General features: G+C 37.0%; 1 protein-coding gene across 1 annotated transcript in view; it reads right to left on the reverse strand.

Moving 5' to 3' along the window:
• The window catches only part of LOC125038602, a 477,643-nt gene that overhangs the window by 426,178 nt on the left and 33,965 nt on the right, over positions 1-17,500 (reverse strand). The window contains exons 4-7 of the mRNA XM_047632139.1: positions 15,388-15,625; positions 10,579-10,728; positions 9,716-9,851; positions 1-40 (exon numbers count right to left, since the gene is read on the reverse strand). The exon at positions 1-40 is cut by the window's left edge and continues 94 nt beyond it. Of these exons, the coding sequence (XP_047488095.1) occupies positions 1-40; positions 9,716-9,851; positions 10,579-10,728; positions 15,388-15,625 (564 nt within the window). The remainder of the gene's footprint in view (positions 41-9,715; positions 9,852-10,578; positions 10,729-15,387; positions 15,626-17,500) is intronic.

Below are 17,500 nucleotides of genomic sequence, written 5' to 3' on the forward strand. Positions count from 1 at the left end.
GAGGCGTTCGGGAAGGGCTTCGTGACGTGGTTACGGGCGGCTGCAGGAGGGGGTGGGCGTCCGAGGGCGTTGGAGGGCGTTGGAGGGCGGTGGGGGTGGTCCGGGTGGGCGTCGGAGGGCGTTGGAAGGCGTTGGAGGGCGGTCAGGGTGGGCGTTGGAGGAAGTTGAGGGCGGTCCGGGTGGGCGTGGAGACGGCCAGGTGGGCGGGCGAGAGGGAGAGAAAGCCTGGGCGTTAGTAAACTTATCGACATGAATTGGGTGATGAATTGATGAATAAATAAATTAATAGATTACATGAATAAATACCTAGATAAATGAATGGAATAAATAAAGGAAAAATAAACCCTTGTTTAGGACTCGTTGTGTACTTGTATTTTGACGTTCTGTGAGTTATTAAAAATACATTTATGAATAAAACCATATATATATATATATATATATATATATATATAAACACACACACTCACACGCACATATATATATATATATATATATATATATATATAGACTATATATATACAAATAGACTATATATATATATATATATATATAAATAGACTATATATATATACAAATAGACTATATATATATATAGAGAGAGAGATAGATAGATAGATAGACACACACACACACACACACACACACACACACACACACACACACACACACACACACACATACACATATATATGAGTATACACATATATGCATAATATATATATATATATATATATATTTATATATATATACACACATGTATATATGTATGTATACGTATGTGTATGTGTATATGGACATTATACAATATAAATATAAATATAAATATATATATATATATAAATATATTTATATTTTATTTATCACCACAACAAAATGTAAATAGAACTAGTACCAAATAATCACAAAATCCTGTTTTAAAATTACATTTTCATTTTGGCTTCATCTATAAAAAGAATGAAATGAAAAAGGGTTAAATTCTCTCGATTCAAATCCCTATATTATACATGATGAACATAGTATACATAACAAATTACCGTAGCTTGTGTTCATGTTACGAAATATTTAATCATGGAGTTCAAATCACTAACACATCATGGATTCCTATGTGCAAGGCTTGACACTTCATTTGATTTTAAATGAATTACTATGACATATAACATGGTAACACATTTGTTTTATATATAGTCATTATGGCATAATGTTAGTTTTCGTGTTTCCATTTTTTTATATAAACAAATAAGAAAATATAAAAAAGATAAAATAAGTTAATAAGAAAACTTATAAACTACATTCCCTAAACTTTTGTATCGTGTAAAAATAACAGAACCAAAATTTATAATAAAAAAGTGTGTATGTATGTATATATATATATATATATATATATATATATATATATATATATACATATATATATCCCCTTCTTCCATGTAGAAAAACAGTTTTGATATTAGGCTAAATAATATAGTAATGATATATACACTATGCTTTTCAGATTATTTTGTAAACAATGAAGGAAAACGAAGAAGAAAAAATAGTACATGCGTGAGACTGTTACAACCGTTACCGCAAACCATGAGAATACATCTGAAACTTATTTATTAACCGTAATAACGTCTGCACCTGTGAAATTCTGTAAATCTATTACATGTATTACATGTCTTATAAATCCTCACATCATGATGCAGAGGTAATCATCGATTACGAACTCTAGTCAACGACGAAATCATGGTTCTAGCGTCGCATTCGTATCGTTTGCAGTAAAGGTGGTGACTGCTTGAGACCCGAGGCGAAGATGCACGTAAGAGAATGATGAGGACTGAGCAATTGAGCAAATAGGACGTTTAGTACCTATCAAATTGGTGATGGAAATTATTTGATAGTTATCCAGACATATTCCATTCGACTTTTTATCACTCTCTCAAGCGTATCTCTTACGCGGCAGAATAGAATGAATGGAAATAATTGTGTGTATCGCATGCAACAATGGGACGGTTTTACACTAAGGGCTGAACGGATACGAGTTTTATTTTTTGACTCTTTGGTCACAAAATAATCACTCGGGCAGTTTCTATTGTTACTTGTTTGTGTCAACATGGAGCGTGATTCAGTTATCGTTAGATTATTTCCTTTGATACGTGTGCAAGTATGTGTGTGTGTGTGTGTGTGTGTGTGTGTGTGTGTGTGTGTGTGTGTGTGTGTGTGTGTGTGTGTGTGTGTGTGTGTGTGTGTGTTTATGTGTGTGTGTGTGTGTGTGTGTGTGTGTGTGTGTGTGTGTGTGTGTGTGTGTGTGTGTGGGTGTGTGTGTGTGTGTGTGTGTGTGTTTATGTGTGTGTGTGTGTGTGTGTGTGTGTGTGTGTGTGTGTGTGTTTGTGTGTGTGTGTGTGTGTGTGTGTGTGTGTGTGTGTGTGTGTGTGTGTGTGTGTGTGTGTGTGTGTGTGTGTGTGTGTGTGTGTGTGTGTGTGTGCACGCGCGCGTGCGTGTCCGTGCATAAACATATAAAAGCTATTATTCTTTTGGCAGTTTCCCAAAACCTAAACAGATCGCCGCCAGTACAATGGCCCGTGCTTTTGTTCACTGAATTATATGAATGTTTACTTTGATTTTCATGGTAATGTAAAAATTCGTACTCATCCGCTTGTGCCTAACAGAAGGCTAAGCATACCAAATTAATTAAGTTTTCAATTCAAGGGAATATTCATCAGAATATCAACAGAACTTGAGGTACCATGCAGTAATGGGAACCGTGGAAAGTAATTTGGGAATGTCACGTTCTCGATCAATAAGACTGGGATTTAAGACGAGAAAGAGAAAACAGTGGAAAGCGAGAAACGAGGCCAACGGAATGAATGAGATAATAAATGAAAGGAAGTAACAGTGGAGAAAAGAGAAGAGAGAGAGAGGGACAAAGGGAAATAGAGAAAATGAACATAGGACGTATTTATTACTAATATCACAGAGAGAGAGAGAGAGAGAGAGAGAGAGAAGAGAGAGAGAGAATGGGAGGGGGGTGAGGACAGAGAAAGACAAAGACAAAGAGAGATAGAGACAAAGAGAATGTAGAAGAGAACGAAACACAGAGTTAATGATCGCAAGACACACGTGAAGCTTAATGTTAACACAAACCGCGTCATCGACATGTTAATAAGTGTGGTTGATGGTGATCAAATTACTCACACAATGGGTTACGATGTTTACTGACTTGTTTGTCTGTTCCATTTATACCAAAGAAAGTAAATGTATTCTGCTGTACGTGTTTCCTTACTCATAAAGGTTGTCTTTTGTAGGATAGTTATATTTGGCTGTAATGTTATTGTTCATATTCTTATTGGAAATTGCTCAGCGTAGCATATTTGGTTGAAAAATGGCACCCTTAGATTCGTTTTATTGTACCGCGTAAATAAAATGGTGTGTGTGTGTGTGTGTGTGTGTGTGTGTGTGTGTGTGTGTGTGTGTGTGTGTGTGTGTGTGTGTGTGTGTGTGTTTGTGTGTGTGTGTGTGTGTGTGTGTGTGTGTGTGTGTGTGTGTGTGTGTGTGAGTGTGTGTGTGTGTTTTCGTGTATGTGTGTGTGTGTGTGTTTTCGTGTATGTGTGTGTTACCTGTGTTCGCGCGCGCAGATGTTAAATACTTATTACTACGAGCTACCAAAAGACAAAACATTAATTTAATCTTCGCTTCAGCTACTGATTCTTTCGAAATTTCTCTCCGACACACAAAAATTAAACTCTGCCGACATTTTTTAAAAAATTCACACGCAATTGATTTCACAGAGGAACATGAAGCCTTTACTCCTACCTTCTAATCAACAGCAATTGTGCAATCAGCTCGCTGCAATGCCAAGAATATACTGAATAAGGCAATAATCAATATTATTTGTTGTCTGCCACAAGAACCGGCGTTTGATGTCGAAACATAACCAGAGTGGAACGGTCATCGCAGAATGACTATCACGTGAATTATATACAAAACAAAGCCGAAAGAAAAAGAAAAAAAAAACAAAAAAAACATAAAATTACGGACACTAATCCATTCATCTTTTAAGCTGAGATTATTCGTGTATTTGTCGAGCGTTTTATCCATTTGGCATTGAGATGTGAAATGAATCACTGTAAAATTGAAGAAGCAAAGTGACTTCATTTTCGAGGAAGAGTCGAGACGATGTTGGTGGTTTATGGTGTTTTAATGGGTCTTCATACCATACTGGCGATGATTTTTCTTTTAATTTCTTTGTGTGTGTCTGTGTACGTGCGTGTGTGGGAAGGGGGGGAGGGAGGGAGGGAGAAAGAAAGAAAGAAAGAGAGAGAGAGAGAGAGAGAGAGAGAGAGAGAGAGAGAGAGAGAGAGAGAGAGAGAAAGAAAGAAAGAAAAAGAGAGAGAAAGAAAGAAAGAGAGAGAGAAAGAAAGAAATAGTGAATAAGAAAGAGAGAGAGAAAGAGAGAGAGTTCGCGCGCGCGCTTCTGAGATGATTATACACATACTACAGTCTCCACTTTCTTAATTTTCTGTCTTGAGAGGGAACGATAGCGTAATAAGCTAAAAGAAAGTTATCACTGTCGATAAGGCGCCCTTTGAAACCGTTCGTGAGGCTCATTTCAGTGACATTTGTTCTCAAAAAGTGCGAAAAGCTGAATGCGTCCGTGTGTCGCTCTTCTGTTTGTTTTTCTTATGTATTTGGAGGGAGTGTGTGTGTGTGTGTGTGTGTGTGTGTGTGTGTGTGTGTGTGTGTGTGTGTGTGTGTGTGTGTGTGTGTGTGTGTGTGTGTGTGTGTGAGAGAGAGACAGAGAGACAGAGATAGAGAGAGAGACAGAGAGAGAGAGAGAGAGAGAGAGGGAGAGAGAGAGAAAGAGAGAGAGAGAGAGAGAGAGGGAGAGAGAGAGAGAGAGAGAAAGAGAGAGAGAGAGAGAGAGAGAGAGAGAGAGAGAGAGAGAGAGAGAGAGAGAGAGAGAGAGAGAGAGAGAGAGAGGAGAGGGGGGGGGAGGGAAGATGAGGGAAAGAAAGAGGAAGAGAGGGGGAGAGGCGAGGGGATAAAGGGAAGGAGTGAGGGGGGGGGGGGAGAGGGAGAGGGAGAGGGAGAGAGAGAGAGAGAGAGAGAGAGGAGAGGGGGGGGGGGGAGGGAAGATGAGGGAAAGAAAGAGGAAGAGAGGGGGAGAGGCGAGGGGATAAAGGGAAGGAGTGAGGGGGGGGGGGAGAGAGGGAGAGGGAGAGAGAGAGAGAGAGAGAGAGAGAGAGAGAGAGAGAGAGAGAGAGAGAGAGAGAGAGAGAGAGAGAGAGAGCGTGTGCACTTATGCATGTGGGCAAACATACTTTTGTGCGCTCACACGGGAGTGTGCGTTTTATGCTTTTTGCATCTACTTATGCTTACATGTGAAACCGCGTTCGTGTGCATTACCATATAAACATGTCCGTAACCGTGTATGCATGTCCATCGTGTACGTGTTCGTGTGCGTTTTCGTGTTCGTGTACGTGTACGTGTTCGTGTACTCCTAGGCGTGCGCACGGGGGCAGACGAAACGGTTACCTTGGTTTAGGTTGTCGAGTGTGTGGGGTCTGAGGTTTGTGTTTTGGATGCCAGCCGGGGAGGGGTCGCTGGGGTACACTGTAGGGGCACAACAACAACAACAGGTACAACAACTGACGGCAAATCTATACGACAACACAGAGGGAATGGCAGTTGCAACATTACGGAAAAAGACTTGGACCAGGAATCTCAGTCAGGCTTCATTTATGTAGCTAATTTTTAGGCTTTTACTGCTTAATCGATGTATTTCTAATTTGTTTATTCTATATATATATATATATATATATATATTTTTTTTTTTTTTTTTTTTTGGGGGGGGGGGCAAATTCTTTTTTTTTTCATTATCATTTCAACGAATTTTAATTTTGTTTATTTTTCTCTCTTGTTCAAAATAATTCCTCTGCTGAAATTATTAATCTGATATCCTTCATTTCTTTCTCCCAACAATAACGACAAAAATAGATAAATAAATCCTTCCGTGCGATTCCTGATTCAAGTTAGTCACAACATGAGAGGAAGATAACTGCCAATCACAAGCAGATCATGAATAATAACTGAAAAAGAGGTTTTAATAATATACACATTACAAGCGAACAAGGGAATAACTCGGCATTCTTTATTTTCTTACAGGCACTGGCGAAAAGAAGAGAGGAGAGAGACAAGATAATGATAAATAAAGGGGTAATAATAATCGACACACTCTCTTGGGTAACGGAAGGGAATCTACGGGAATGACCGTTTTCCTTTAAGAAATAAATAAATAAATTACCTGACACGTTATATACGTTTTTACCGTTAATTTTTCCATTCCTCGATAATGGGTTCCTCCTTTTGAAAAATATAGTGGTAAAAATAGAAAAAAGAAAGACTCAAACTGGTAAAAGGAAAATGGTCATTATCAGTACAGACGCACAACAAAGTATACATGTATATATATACATACATACCTATATATATACATATATTTATATCTATACATACATATAATATATATATATATATATATATATGTATATATGTATAGGTTTGTATATGTATATATATATACTCTTAACATGATTAGAAGAACACAACACGGAAATATATACCAGTCTGTGATCAAGCAAGATTGGGGGAGTTCGATCATTTACTGACACCCAGACGTAGAGTTCATACGCCTCAGTGAAATGCGGAAATTGGATAGGAAATTCTCTTTCAGGATTTATACACAGGTAAAAAGAGTCACGATCAAACATGTACGGAATATACTGAAGGGTTAGACAGGGTATTCAAATATTAATTGTGCTACAGAGAAGTTAATGTCTATGACCAAGTTTCAGATAAAGGAAAGATTAGGAGGCAAGAAAAACATTACAAAAGCCGTTTCCAAAATAATCACTGTACCCTATGTTCTTGTATACCCTACTTTCAACAGCCAGTCTAAAGGATATTAATCTCTCTTTCGATACGGGGCATTGGAAACGAATTACATATGACGGTACCATTCTAGTTGCCTCTGGGCCACAGTTTATAATAGATTTTAGGGAAATGCCACCTGCACAAAGCACTATTTCATTTCGTAACGGAATGTAATTGCTCTTTGTTTTGATTGCAAAGCCACAGAATCATAAATTTGTTGTTGAAGTTTGAATAGACTTTTTATTTTATTTTCAATAGCGTGGGGGCGGAGATGTTTCCATTTTCTTCTTTCTAATTTGTTGATGGCTGTAGACTTTGAAAAAAAAAATGGCTGGTTAGAAATACATAGATTCGTTTATCTATTTTACGAATTTGACAACAAATAATACATCGCTGCATTGTTATTAGAAATACAAGGTGCTGTATTATTTTCCGTAAGCGACACTGTATCATAGGTTATTGCCTCATTGTAATCATTAATATCATAACAACATAATTATATCATTAATATCGTTAATACCAGTATCAATAACATTATCATCGCCGTCATTATTATTATTAATAACTATACGATCAGACAAACACACACTAACGAGTAAGAAACAAACTCTAGTACAGGACTAATATACAATTATAAACATGGTAGTTCAACGTCAAAACTACTATTAATACTATGGTTATTTCTTTCTATTAATAACTAAAGCTTAATTACAGACATCTACATTATTATTATTTTTTTTTTATCTTTATTACATACGACTGTTCAATGACACTGAAGACTGGCTCGCTACATCTTCCAAATTTTCTTCTGAAAGAAAGAGGTTTTAGGGATAAAGCATCTAGAAGGAATAAAAGTGAATAATAGAGGATAAAATTGGAAATGGTTTAATAAAATGTTTACGAGTGGATAATAGAGGATAAGAATGAAAATGGGTTAATCAAATAGTTACGTGTGTATAAATCTGGACAAGCAAGGAAAATATGGGAAATGGGTTTATATAAAAAGTAGATAAAAAGTGGACAGTAAGGGGGAAAAAATTGAAATGAGTTAGTAAAATGGATAAGAGTGAATACAAAGTAGATTACATAGGGAAAAATGGAAATTTTTGAATAAATGGATAAACTGCACAAACTAAGGAAAAACTGGACACGAAATAATAAGATTGAAAATGGGTTGATAAAATGGATACAAGTTGGTAAAAATTTGATAACAGAGGCGAAAAAACTAGAAAATGGGCGAATGAAAAGAATACACATGAATAAAAATGGACAATAGAGAATTAGAAAAAAAAATAAAAAAATAGGTGAACAAAATGGATAGAAGAGGAAAAAAGTGGATAATTGAGGAAGAGATTAGAAATGTGTTAATAAAAGGCATACAAGCGCATAGCAGTGGATAATAAAGGGAATTGATTGGAAATATTTGAGTAAAATGGATACAGGTGGACAAAAATAGGCTGAGGAAAAAATAGAAATAGGTGAATTAAATTGATAAAAGGGACAATAATTGCTAGGTATAAAAAAAAAAAAAGTGAATGCATAAAAAAAATAGAGAGGTTAAATGGAAAATAGTTATATTTGATAAAGATGTGGATGAAAATGGAGATGTAGCAAGAAAAGAGTTTAATTATTTAACTAAATACTAGGGGGAAAGGAAAATACGTAAAAAGTCAATGGATGAGAAAAATACCAAAACTTTTTATATATGTGTGTATACATATACATATATATATATACATATATATATACACACTGCACACCAAGCAAAATCAAATGCCATTGGTATGAAAAAAGGTAAATGCAGTTTAGCTTTTACTATGGCTGAAAAAACATCAATAACAACACCGAGGAAATGTTTTGGAAATGCGAGGATCTAGAGATGCAAAAGAGAAATGCAAAGCTCGCTTACCAGTAAGCCCAAATAAATTATTATTATACTATGTATATGTATGTGTATGTATATGTATATATATACATATATAAATATACATGTGCATATATATAAATACACATACACACACACACACACACACACACACATATATATATATATATATATATATATATATATTAAATATATATATTATACATATATATATAGATACATATATATGCATACCTTTACTATGGGACCAAAAATAGCAAGGGATATAGTCATTTAAGGATATGTTTTACATTACATTAATGACGGGGAAAAAAAAACATGTCTTCCTATTGATTTCGTTCCAAAACAAGTTCCGTTATGTGATCTCGGTGAGACACAATTCTTTTTGGCCATCATTATAACTTTAAGATAGCTGAAAGGTGAAAAACAATCAGTAAAGGGGTGAATTTATTCCTTTGTGGTCTATCTCTGCGTTTTTTTTCGAGTTGTGTATGTGTGTGTTTGTCTGTGTCCGCGGGTGTGTGTGTGTTTTTACATGTTTGTGTGTGTGTGTGTTGATGTATGTTCGTGTGTTTATGTTTATGGATGTCCATGTTTTTATGTTTATCTATGTCTGTGTGTGTATGTTTCTGTATGTTCGGGTGTCTGTATATTGACGTATGTCCGTGTGCCTGTATTCTACGTATGTTCGTTTATTTATGTTTACGTATGCTCATGTATGTGCATGTACCTACCTAGCGTGTTCATACTGTACATAAGTGTGCCATTATCCAAATCACCCCCACATGTATTTCTTATCTAAATCATACACATGTAAACATTTCCATCACCCTCTTGTATTCGTACAAGAGCCGCTTTACACACACACACAGACGCCCCTCCACCCGCGACCCAATCGCCCCTCTCCCTGATACGTACTAGTAGATATGGTGGCAGAGCGAGAGGGGAACTCCCTGCCGGTGGCGTTGACGCGGTGGTGGCTGATGGCGTCCAGGGAAGTCGCAGGCCGCATGGACGCGCGACTTCTACCGGACTCCTCGGCGAAGGAGCCCAGCTGAGGAGCGAACGAAAGCGGGTTAGAGAGATAAAATATGAAAGTGAAAGACAAAATTGTTAAATAATGGCTGAGGATATAATGATGAAAGAGGAATGGATAAAGATTGGGTAAATAATACCCGAAGATATTTTTAAAAAATAGTGAATAATAAACGGGTAAAGAATTCCAGACACTATCTTGACAAAAAGAAGAACAAAGAGGATATCCTGATAAGAAAAGGAATGAGCGAATAAGGAATAGATGAAGATATCCTAATGAAACTAATGGATATAAAATAGGTGCAGAAGGGAACATTTTAAATTGAAGAACTATAAAATGATGGTATAAAAGCTTACGAGGAAACTAGCAGAAGTTGTAACAGAAACGGAAGAGCAGAAACATATTAGAAAGAATAAGTAGAAGTGAAGAAAACAAAATAACAAAAAAAGAGATGAGATAGATATGAAAAGACAGATGTAGATACAGTTAGATAAATAGCTAGATAATCAGAGAGAGAGAGAGAGAGAGAGAGAGAGAGAGAGAGAGATAGAGTAGATAGATAGATAGATAGATAGATAGATAGATAGATAGATAGATAGATAGATAGATAGATAGATAGATAGATAGAGAGAGAGAGAGGTAGAGAGAGAGAGAAACAAAAAGAAACAAAGAAAAAGAGCTCAGAATGAAAAAAAAAGTAACCTACAAAAAAAATTTACAAAATTGCAAAGTGCCAGCATCTCACCCGGTCAGACGCCTTTGAGGTAGTAGTTGCAACAGAGTCCTTCCTTGAAGCTGCGGAGTCCTTCCTTCTCCATATGGGCAAGGACGTCTTCCTGTCTTCGAGGAAGGCCTGGATGGAGGGACGACTCACTTGGAGGGCATCGGGGGTGGGCTGCAGGGGGGGGGGGGAGAAGAGAGAAGGAGGGGGGAGTGGTAAGGAGAGGAGGGAAAGAGATTGAGTAGGGGGAAGGAGGTAAGGGAAGGGAAGAAGGTGGGGAAGAGGAGGGAAGGTGGAGGGAAGGAAGGAGTGAGGGGTAAGGAGGTAAAGGGATGGAAGGGAAGGAGGGGGAGGAGGAAAGGGAAGGGGGAGGGAAAAGGGGGTAGGCAAGGGGAGCGAAGGAGGAAGGGAGGGAAGAGACGAAGGAGGAAGGGAGGGAAGAGACGAAGGAAGGGGGAGGAGGGAGAAGTGAAAAAAGGGAGCGAGGGAGGGGAGGTGGTGAGGAAAGGGTAGGAGGGAGGAAAAAAATAATTATAAAACGGTAAAAGGTTTTCAATTAAGAAAGTACTTTTTTACACAATAGAAAGGAGATGGCATGAACGTGTGTGCGTGTGTGTGCGTGTGTGCACTAAGGTAGGGACGGGGTGATAAAGATGAAAGGATATAGTATTTTATAAATTTAATTCAAGACAAATAATTAAAATAAATATATAAGATAAATTAATAAACAAGGTAGATGTAAGTGATAATTCAAATAGGTTGCTGAATAAAAAACAACGGATAAAATTGATAAGCAAAATCCATGTAAACTAAGAATAATAAACCTTTTTAATCCTGCATAAAAATGAACGCTTATTTTACAACAAAACATAACAAAACAAAAATCTTAGTAAAACGAGAAGAAACGACCGTAAATAAGAAAAGCCAAAAATATTCTTATATAAAATAAGAAACGAAAAAAAAGAAAAACGAAAAAATTAATCATTAAATAAAGACTGTAAATTAGAAAAGAAGAAAGAAACGAATCCAAATAACAAAAACAAATAATAATAATCTTAAAAAAAAGGAAAAGAAGCGTAAAAGAAAAACAAACCCACAAATAAATAAATAGAAACAATAACACAATTCCCGCAAAAAAAAGAAAAAAAAAGAAAAAGAAAATGCAAGCGAAGTCCTTACCGAGCGACAATTTTCAGACTCGGCGACGGAAAGGCATGTGGTTTAATTAAATCCGGGGAAAAGGAGGAGGAGATGGAGATAGAGAAGAAAACACAGAGATTCATACATACGCGCCTGTATATGTGTATCTTAGCACATCAAGATGCGTGTGTGCGTCCGTGAGTCTGTGTACATAAAGCAGGACGTATATGCACATATACACACATACATATATACAATCACTCACTCAAACACACACACACAGACGATTTATCTATTAATCACACTCTCAATTTCTATCTATCTGTCTATCTACCCCCCCCCCTCCCTCCTCTCTCTCTCTCTTATCTATCTATCTATCTCCCTTCCCCTCCCTATCTATCTGCCTCCCTCTGTCTGTCTGTCTACCCCGCGTCTTTTTGTTTCTCTCTCCTCTCCCCTCTCACTCTCTTACTCTCCTCTCCCATCTCGCTCTCTTTCTCTCCTCTCCCCTCTCGCTCTCTTTCTCTCCTCTCCCCTCTCGCTCTCTTTCTCTCCTCTCCCCTCTCGCTCTCTTTCTCTCCTCTCCCCTCTCGCTCTCTTTCTCTCCTCTCCCCTCTCGCTCTCTTTATCTCCTCTCCCCTCTCGCTCTCGTTCTCTCCTCTCTCCTCTCACTCTCTTTCTCTCCTCTCCCCTCTCGCTCTCTTTCTCTCCTCTCTCCTCTCACTCTCTTTCTCTCCTCTCCCCTCTCATCCTCTTTCTCTCCTCTCCCCTTTCACTCTCTTTCTAACCTATCCCCTCTCACTCTCTTTATCTCCTCTCCCCTCTCACTCTCTTTCTCTCCCTCCCCTCACTCCAACTCTCTCTTCTCTCCGCTCTCACTCTCTCTCTCTCTCCTCTTCCTCCCACTCTCCCTTCTCACTCTCCTCTCCCTCTTCCTAACCACCACTCTCCCCTCTCCCCACTCACTCACTCTCTCTTCCTCTCCCCTATCCCCTCTCACTCGCATCTCTCCTCTCCACCCCTCACTTTCTCTATATCACTCTCCCCTCTCACTCTCATCTTTCCTCTTCACCCCTCACTCTCTCTCTATCACTCTCCCCTATCCCTTCTCACTCTCTTTCTTTCTCCCTCTTCCTCTCCCTCTCTTTCTTTCTCCCTCTTCCTCTCCCTCTCTTTCTTTCTCTCTCTTCCTCTGTCAGTCACAAGGAATTCAGGAAGCGAATCCCGCTAGAGTATCTCATAGCTTTTTCTCCCCACGCCCTCGCCCATTATCCACGCCCATGATCGATTAATGAGCCGATAAGTTGGAAATTCAAGGTGGGCGGGGAAGGAGGGGGGAGGGGGGACGGGGGAGGGGGGAAGGGGAGGGGGAAGGGGGAGGGGGAAGGGGGGGTGACCAGAAGCGAGTCAACAGAATGGGCGTAGTTAGGGCTTTTGTGCTTTTTATGGTCTATTTGTGTTTTATATTTTTCCAAATGGATATTTTTCTTTTATTTGTACATACGCGTGCGCGTGTATGTTTATGTGTATGCGGTTGTATATGTGCGTGTCTGTGTATATGTATGTATATGTGTATGTGTATGTTTTGTGAATGTGCCAATGCATGTGTATGTGTGCGTATGCATGTATAATTATATCTATGTATGCATTTATGTGTATATATGTATATGTATGTGTGTGTATGTGTATAATATGTGTGTGTGTGTGTGTGTGTGTGTGTGTGTGTGTGTGTGTGTGTGTGTGTGTGTGTGTGTGTGTGTGTGTGTGTGTGTATGTATATGTGTGTATATATATGTATATATATAGATAGATAGATAAATAGATGTATATAGATATAAGCACATATGTATATATGTGCATATATATATATATATATATATATATATATATATATATATATATATATATACATACACACACATACATACATATACGTATAGACTACACACACATCTATCTACATAAACAAATATTTATCAATTTGTTCATCCCCTAATCTATCTATCTAATTAACCATATACATTAAGTTAGTCTATTGGCTAACTGACTGACTTTTTTATCTATTAATTAATGAGACCTCTTTACTCTTTCATTAATAACCCTTGCCTGGTGTAAGTGTCACAGTTCGTTAGGTAAAGCTCTGAGCAGTCATGTATAACGTGAAATATACCCAGGGAAAATGTATCATTTCTGAAGAGAATTAATGTGTCATGATACAACATTGTGGTTGTTGTTGTTGTTGTTGTGGTGTTATTGTCGTCGCTGTTGTTGTTATTGTTGTCTTTGTTGTTGTTATTGTTGTCGTTGTTGTGGTGGTGGTTGTAATGATGGCGGAGGTGGTAGCTGTGGTTGTGATTGTGGTACCAATTTTGACGCATGTTAAATGTGAAGCAGATAGTGAAGATGAATATGTTGATAAGGGGGATGGCGATTTAATATTTTTTTTATGTGATTATCATCTTTATCATGATTATCATTGTTATCTTCCTCATTATTATTGCCGTCGCCGTTATAACTATCATTATCATTTTTATCAATTTCATGATTATTGCTTTGAAAAGAATTACCATTACTGCAATAATTGTATATTCGTCTTTAGTAGTGATAAAGATATCATAACTATGATGTTAATGATAATGATATCATAACTATGATGTTAATGATAATGATATCATAACTATGATGTTAATGATAAAGATATCATAACTATGATGTTAATGATAATGATATCATAACTATGATGTTAATGATAATGATATCATAACTATGATGTTAATGATAATGATATCATAACTATGATGTTAATGATAATGATATCATAACTATGATGTTAATGATAATGATATCATAACTATGATGTTAATGATAATGATATCATAACTATGATGTTAATGATAATGATATCATAACTATGATGTTAATGATAATGATATCATAACTATGATGTTAATGATAATGATATCATAACTATGATGTTAATGATAATGATATCATAACTATGATGTTAATGATAATGATATCATAACTATGATGTTAATGATAATGATATCATAACTATGATGTTAATGATAATGATATCATAACTATGATGTTAATGATAATGATATCATAACTATGATGTTAATGATAATGATATCATAACTATGATGTTAATGATAATGATATCATAACTATGATGTTAATGATAATGATATCATAACTATGATGTTAATGATAATGATATCATAACTATGATGTTAATGATAATGATATTAATGATGTTAACATAAAAATCAATACATTTATATCTAATTATAATCATTAATACTATCATTCTTGCTACAATTATCATAATCAATACTTTATCATAAAATCATCATGAATAAAGATATCCTTATATTCCACTTAGAATTTGTTTAAGCGAGAGCAATTAAGAGCAAGTAAGAGCAAGCCGAGAGCAAGCCGAGGGCAAGCCGAGAGCAAGCCGAGAGCAAGCCGAGAGCAAGCCGAGGGCAAGCCGAGAGCAAGCCGAGAGCAAGCCGAGGGCAAGCCGAGAGCAAGCCGAGGGCAAGCCGAGAGCAAGCCGAGGGCAAGCCGAGAGCAAGCCGAGGGCAAGCCGAGAGCAAGCCGAGGGCAAGCCGAGGGCAAGCCGAGAGCAAGCCGAGAGCAAGCCGAGGGCAAGCCGAGAGCAAGCGCGAGCAAGCCCAGCCGTACCTTATTGCCCGAGGCTGTGGCCGCCGGCGGGACGGGAGTGCCGGAGACGCCCGCGGCGGGAAGAGAGGCAGCTTCGGCAGGAGTCTTGACAGGAACAGCGAGAGCCGAGTCGTGCGAGGGGGCAGGAGGAGGCGAGGAACCCGTAGTCTGTGCCCCCTTCCCTTCGGCGCCCCCCTCTGAGGCGCTGAGGAGGGGCGTGGCCAGCAGCGGGTCGTTCTGGTCGCTGTCGTCCGGTTCTCTGGGGGGGGGGGGGGGGGGGTTATGATTCGGTTTCATAATCATTATTATAAGTATTAGTATTAAAAAGTGTCAATAATATTAGTATTAGTATTAAAAAGTGTCAATAATATTAGTACTAGTATTAAAAAGTGTCAATAATTTTAGTATTAGTATTAAATAAAGTGTCAATAATATTAGTATTAGCAGTAAAAAGTGTCAATAATATTAGTATTAGTATTAAAAAAATATAATTAATATTAGTATTAGTATAAAAAAAGTGTAAATAATATTAGTATTAGTATTAAAAAGTATTAATAATGTTATTATTAAAAATTATTAATAATACTAGTATTAGTATTAAAAAGTATTAATAATTTCAGTATTAATCGTTATTAGTGTGAGTTGAAATATAGTTTTTATTCTCATTATTCATTTTCTTAATCTTATTAACGTTATCATTATCATCAGCATTAATATTCATATCATTTCCATTATGTTTATTATTTTTATCATGTAATTCATTATTAATATTATCATCATCACCATCAGCAGCATCACTAACATACACACACACACACACACACACACACACACACACACACACACACACACGCACACACGCACACACACAATCATATTTACTACCATGAAAGAATCAAGAAAAATATGTTTTTTTCCTCCGTTGTACACAAACAACTAAAGAAAACAAATATACACAAGATTTGTCTCTTACGCGCCACTAAGACAAATAAAACTAAAACTAAACTAAAACAAGCAACAAGAACCAAAGTTCCTCCCGATGGCGTCATGAAGCATCAACTCAACCTTTCCATTACCTTAATTAAATTCAATTTCTTATAATCATTCCTGGAGGGTTTGGGGGTAGGGGGGGGGGCGGAGGGGGGATGTCATGAAGCTTGTTATGCCACTTGTCCTTTAACACGTAAAAGAGAGGCGTGGTCTAAAGACATTTATGAGTTTATGTTCTGAAGAACTCACGAGTAGATGTTTAGCTTTTGTTAAATGTTGAAAAATAGAAATGTAGGTGACAATAAATAAATGTTTGTGAAATAAGGCGGAATAGATAAAAGAAGAGAGGAAAAGAAGAAACGAAAACTGAAAAGTAAGAAGTTGTAAGAAACTGTAAGAAATGAAGGAACCAGGAAGGTAGAGGAGAGGAAAGAGAAGGAAAGAGGGAGAAAGGGGGAATGTTGAAAGAGGCAGAGAAACAGACAACAGAGGGAATTATAAAAACAAAAGGATGGTAAAAAGAGAATGGAAAAACTATATTGGGCAAAACAAAATAAACACTTATGACGTTGCAATAGAAGTTCGAAAAAAAAAAAAAAAAAAAAAAAAAAAAAAAAAAAATATATATATATATATATATATATATATATATATATATATATATATATATATAATAGAACAGAGGAAACAGAAAGACACAAATAATTACATATAGAAATACAGAAACAGCAATACGGAAATACATTATGTTGTGAAATACATAACCGTTTACATAGGGGTATCGATATACTAGCTTACACATTACAAACATGTAGGCCTACATAAAAGTACCCGCATTTTTACATTCAATTACCCACATTCATGAACGTATCAAAAGACGAGAAAAGAAAAGCATAAAGTTATATGGACCGCCTATTAGAGGAGGGGGGGGGGGGGGGTATATCAATTGCTTGTTATAGATTTTCTTAATCATTGACACTGATTGTTTATTATTAGTGATGTCATGTGATTCCATATGATTCTTAAGGCGCCAATTGGAAAGCAACGCTGTTAAGACTGCCAGCTCATTTTTTCGTATGAATAATATGAAAGAGTAGGCACACACTACAATAAAAATTTTACATCGATGATTCGATGTAAAAAT

Source organism: Penaeus chinensis, chromosome 25 (genome assembly GCF_019202785.1).
Source record: "Penaeus chinensis breed Huanghai No. 1 chromosome 25, ASM1920278v2, whole genome shotgun sequence".
NCBI classification, from domain to species: Eukaryota; Metazoa; Arthropoda; class Malacostraca; order Decapoda; family Penaeidae; genus Penaeus; species Penaeus chinensis.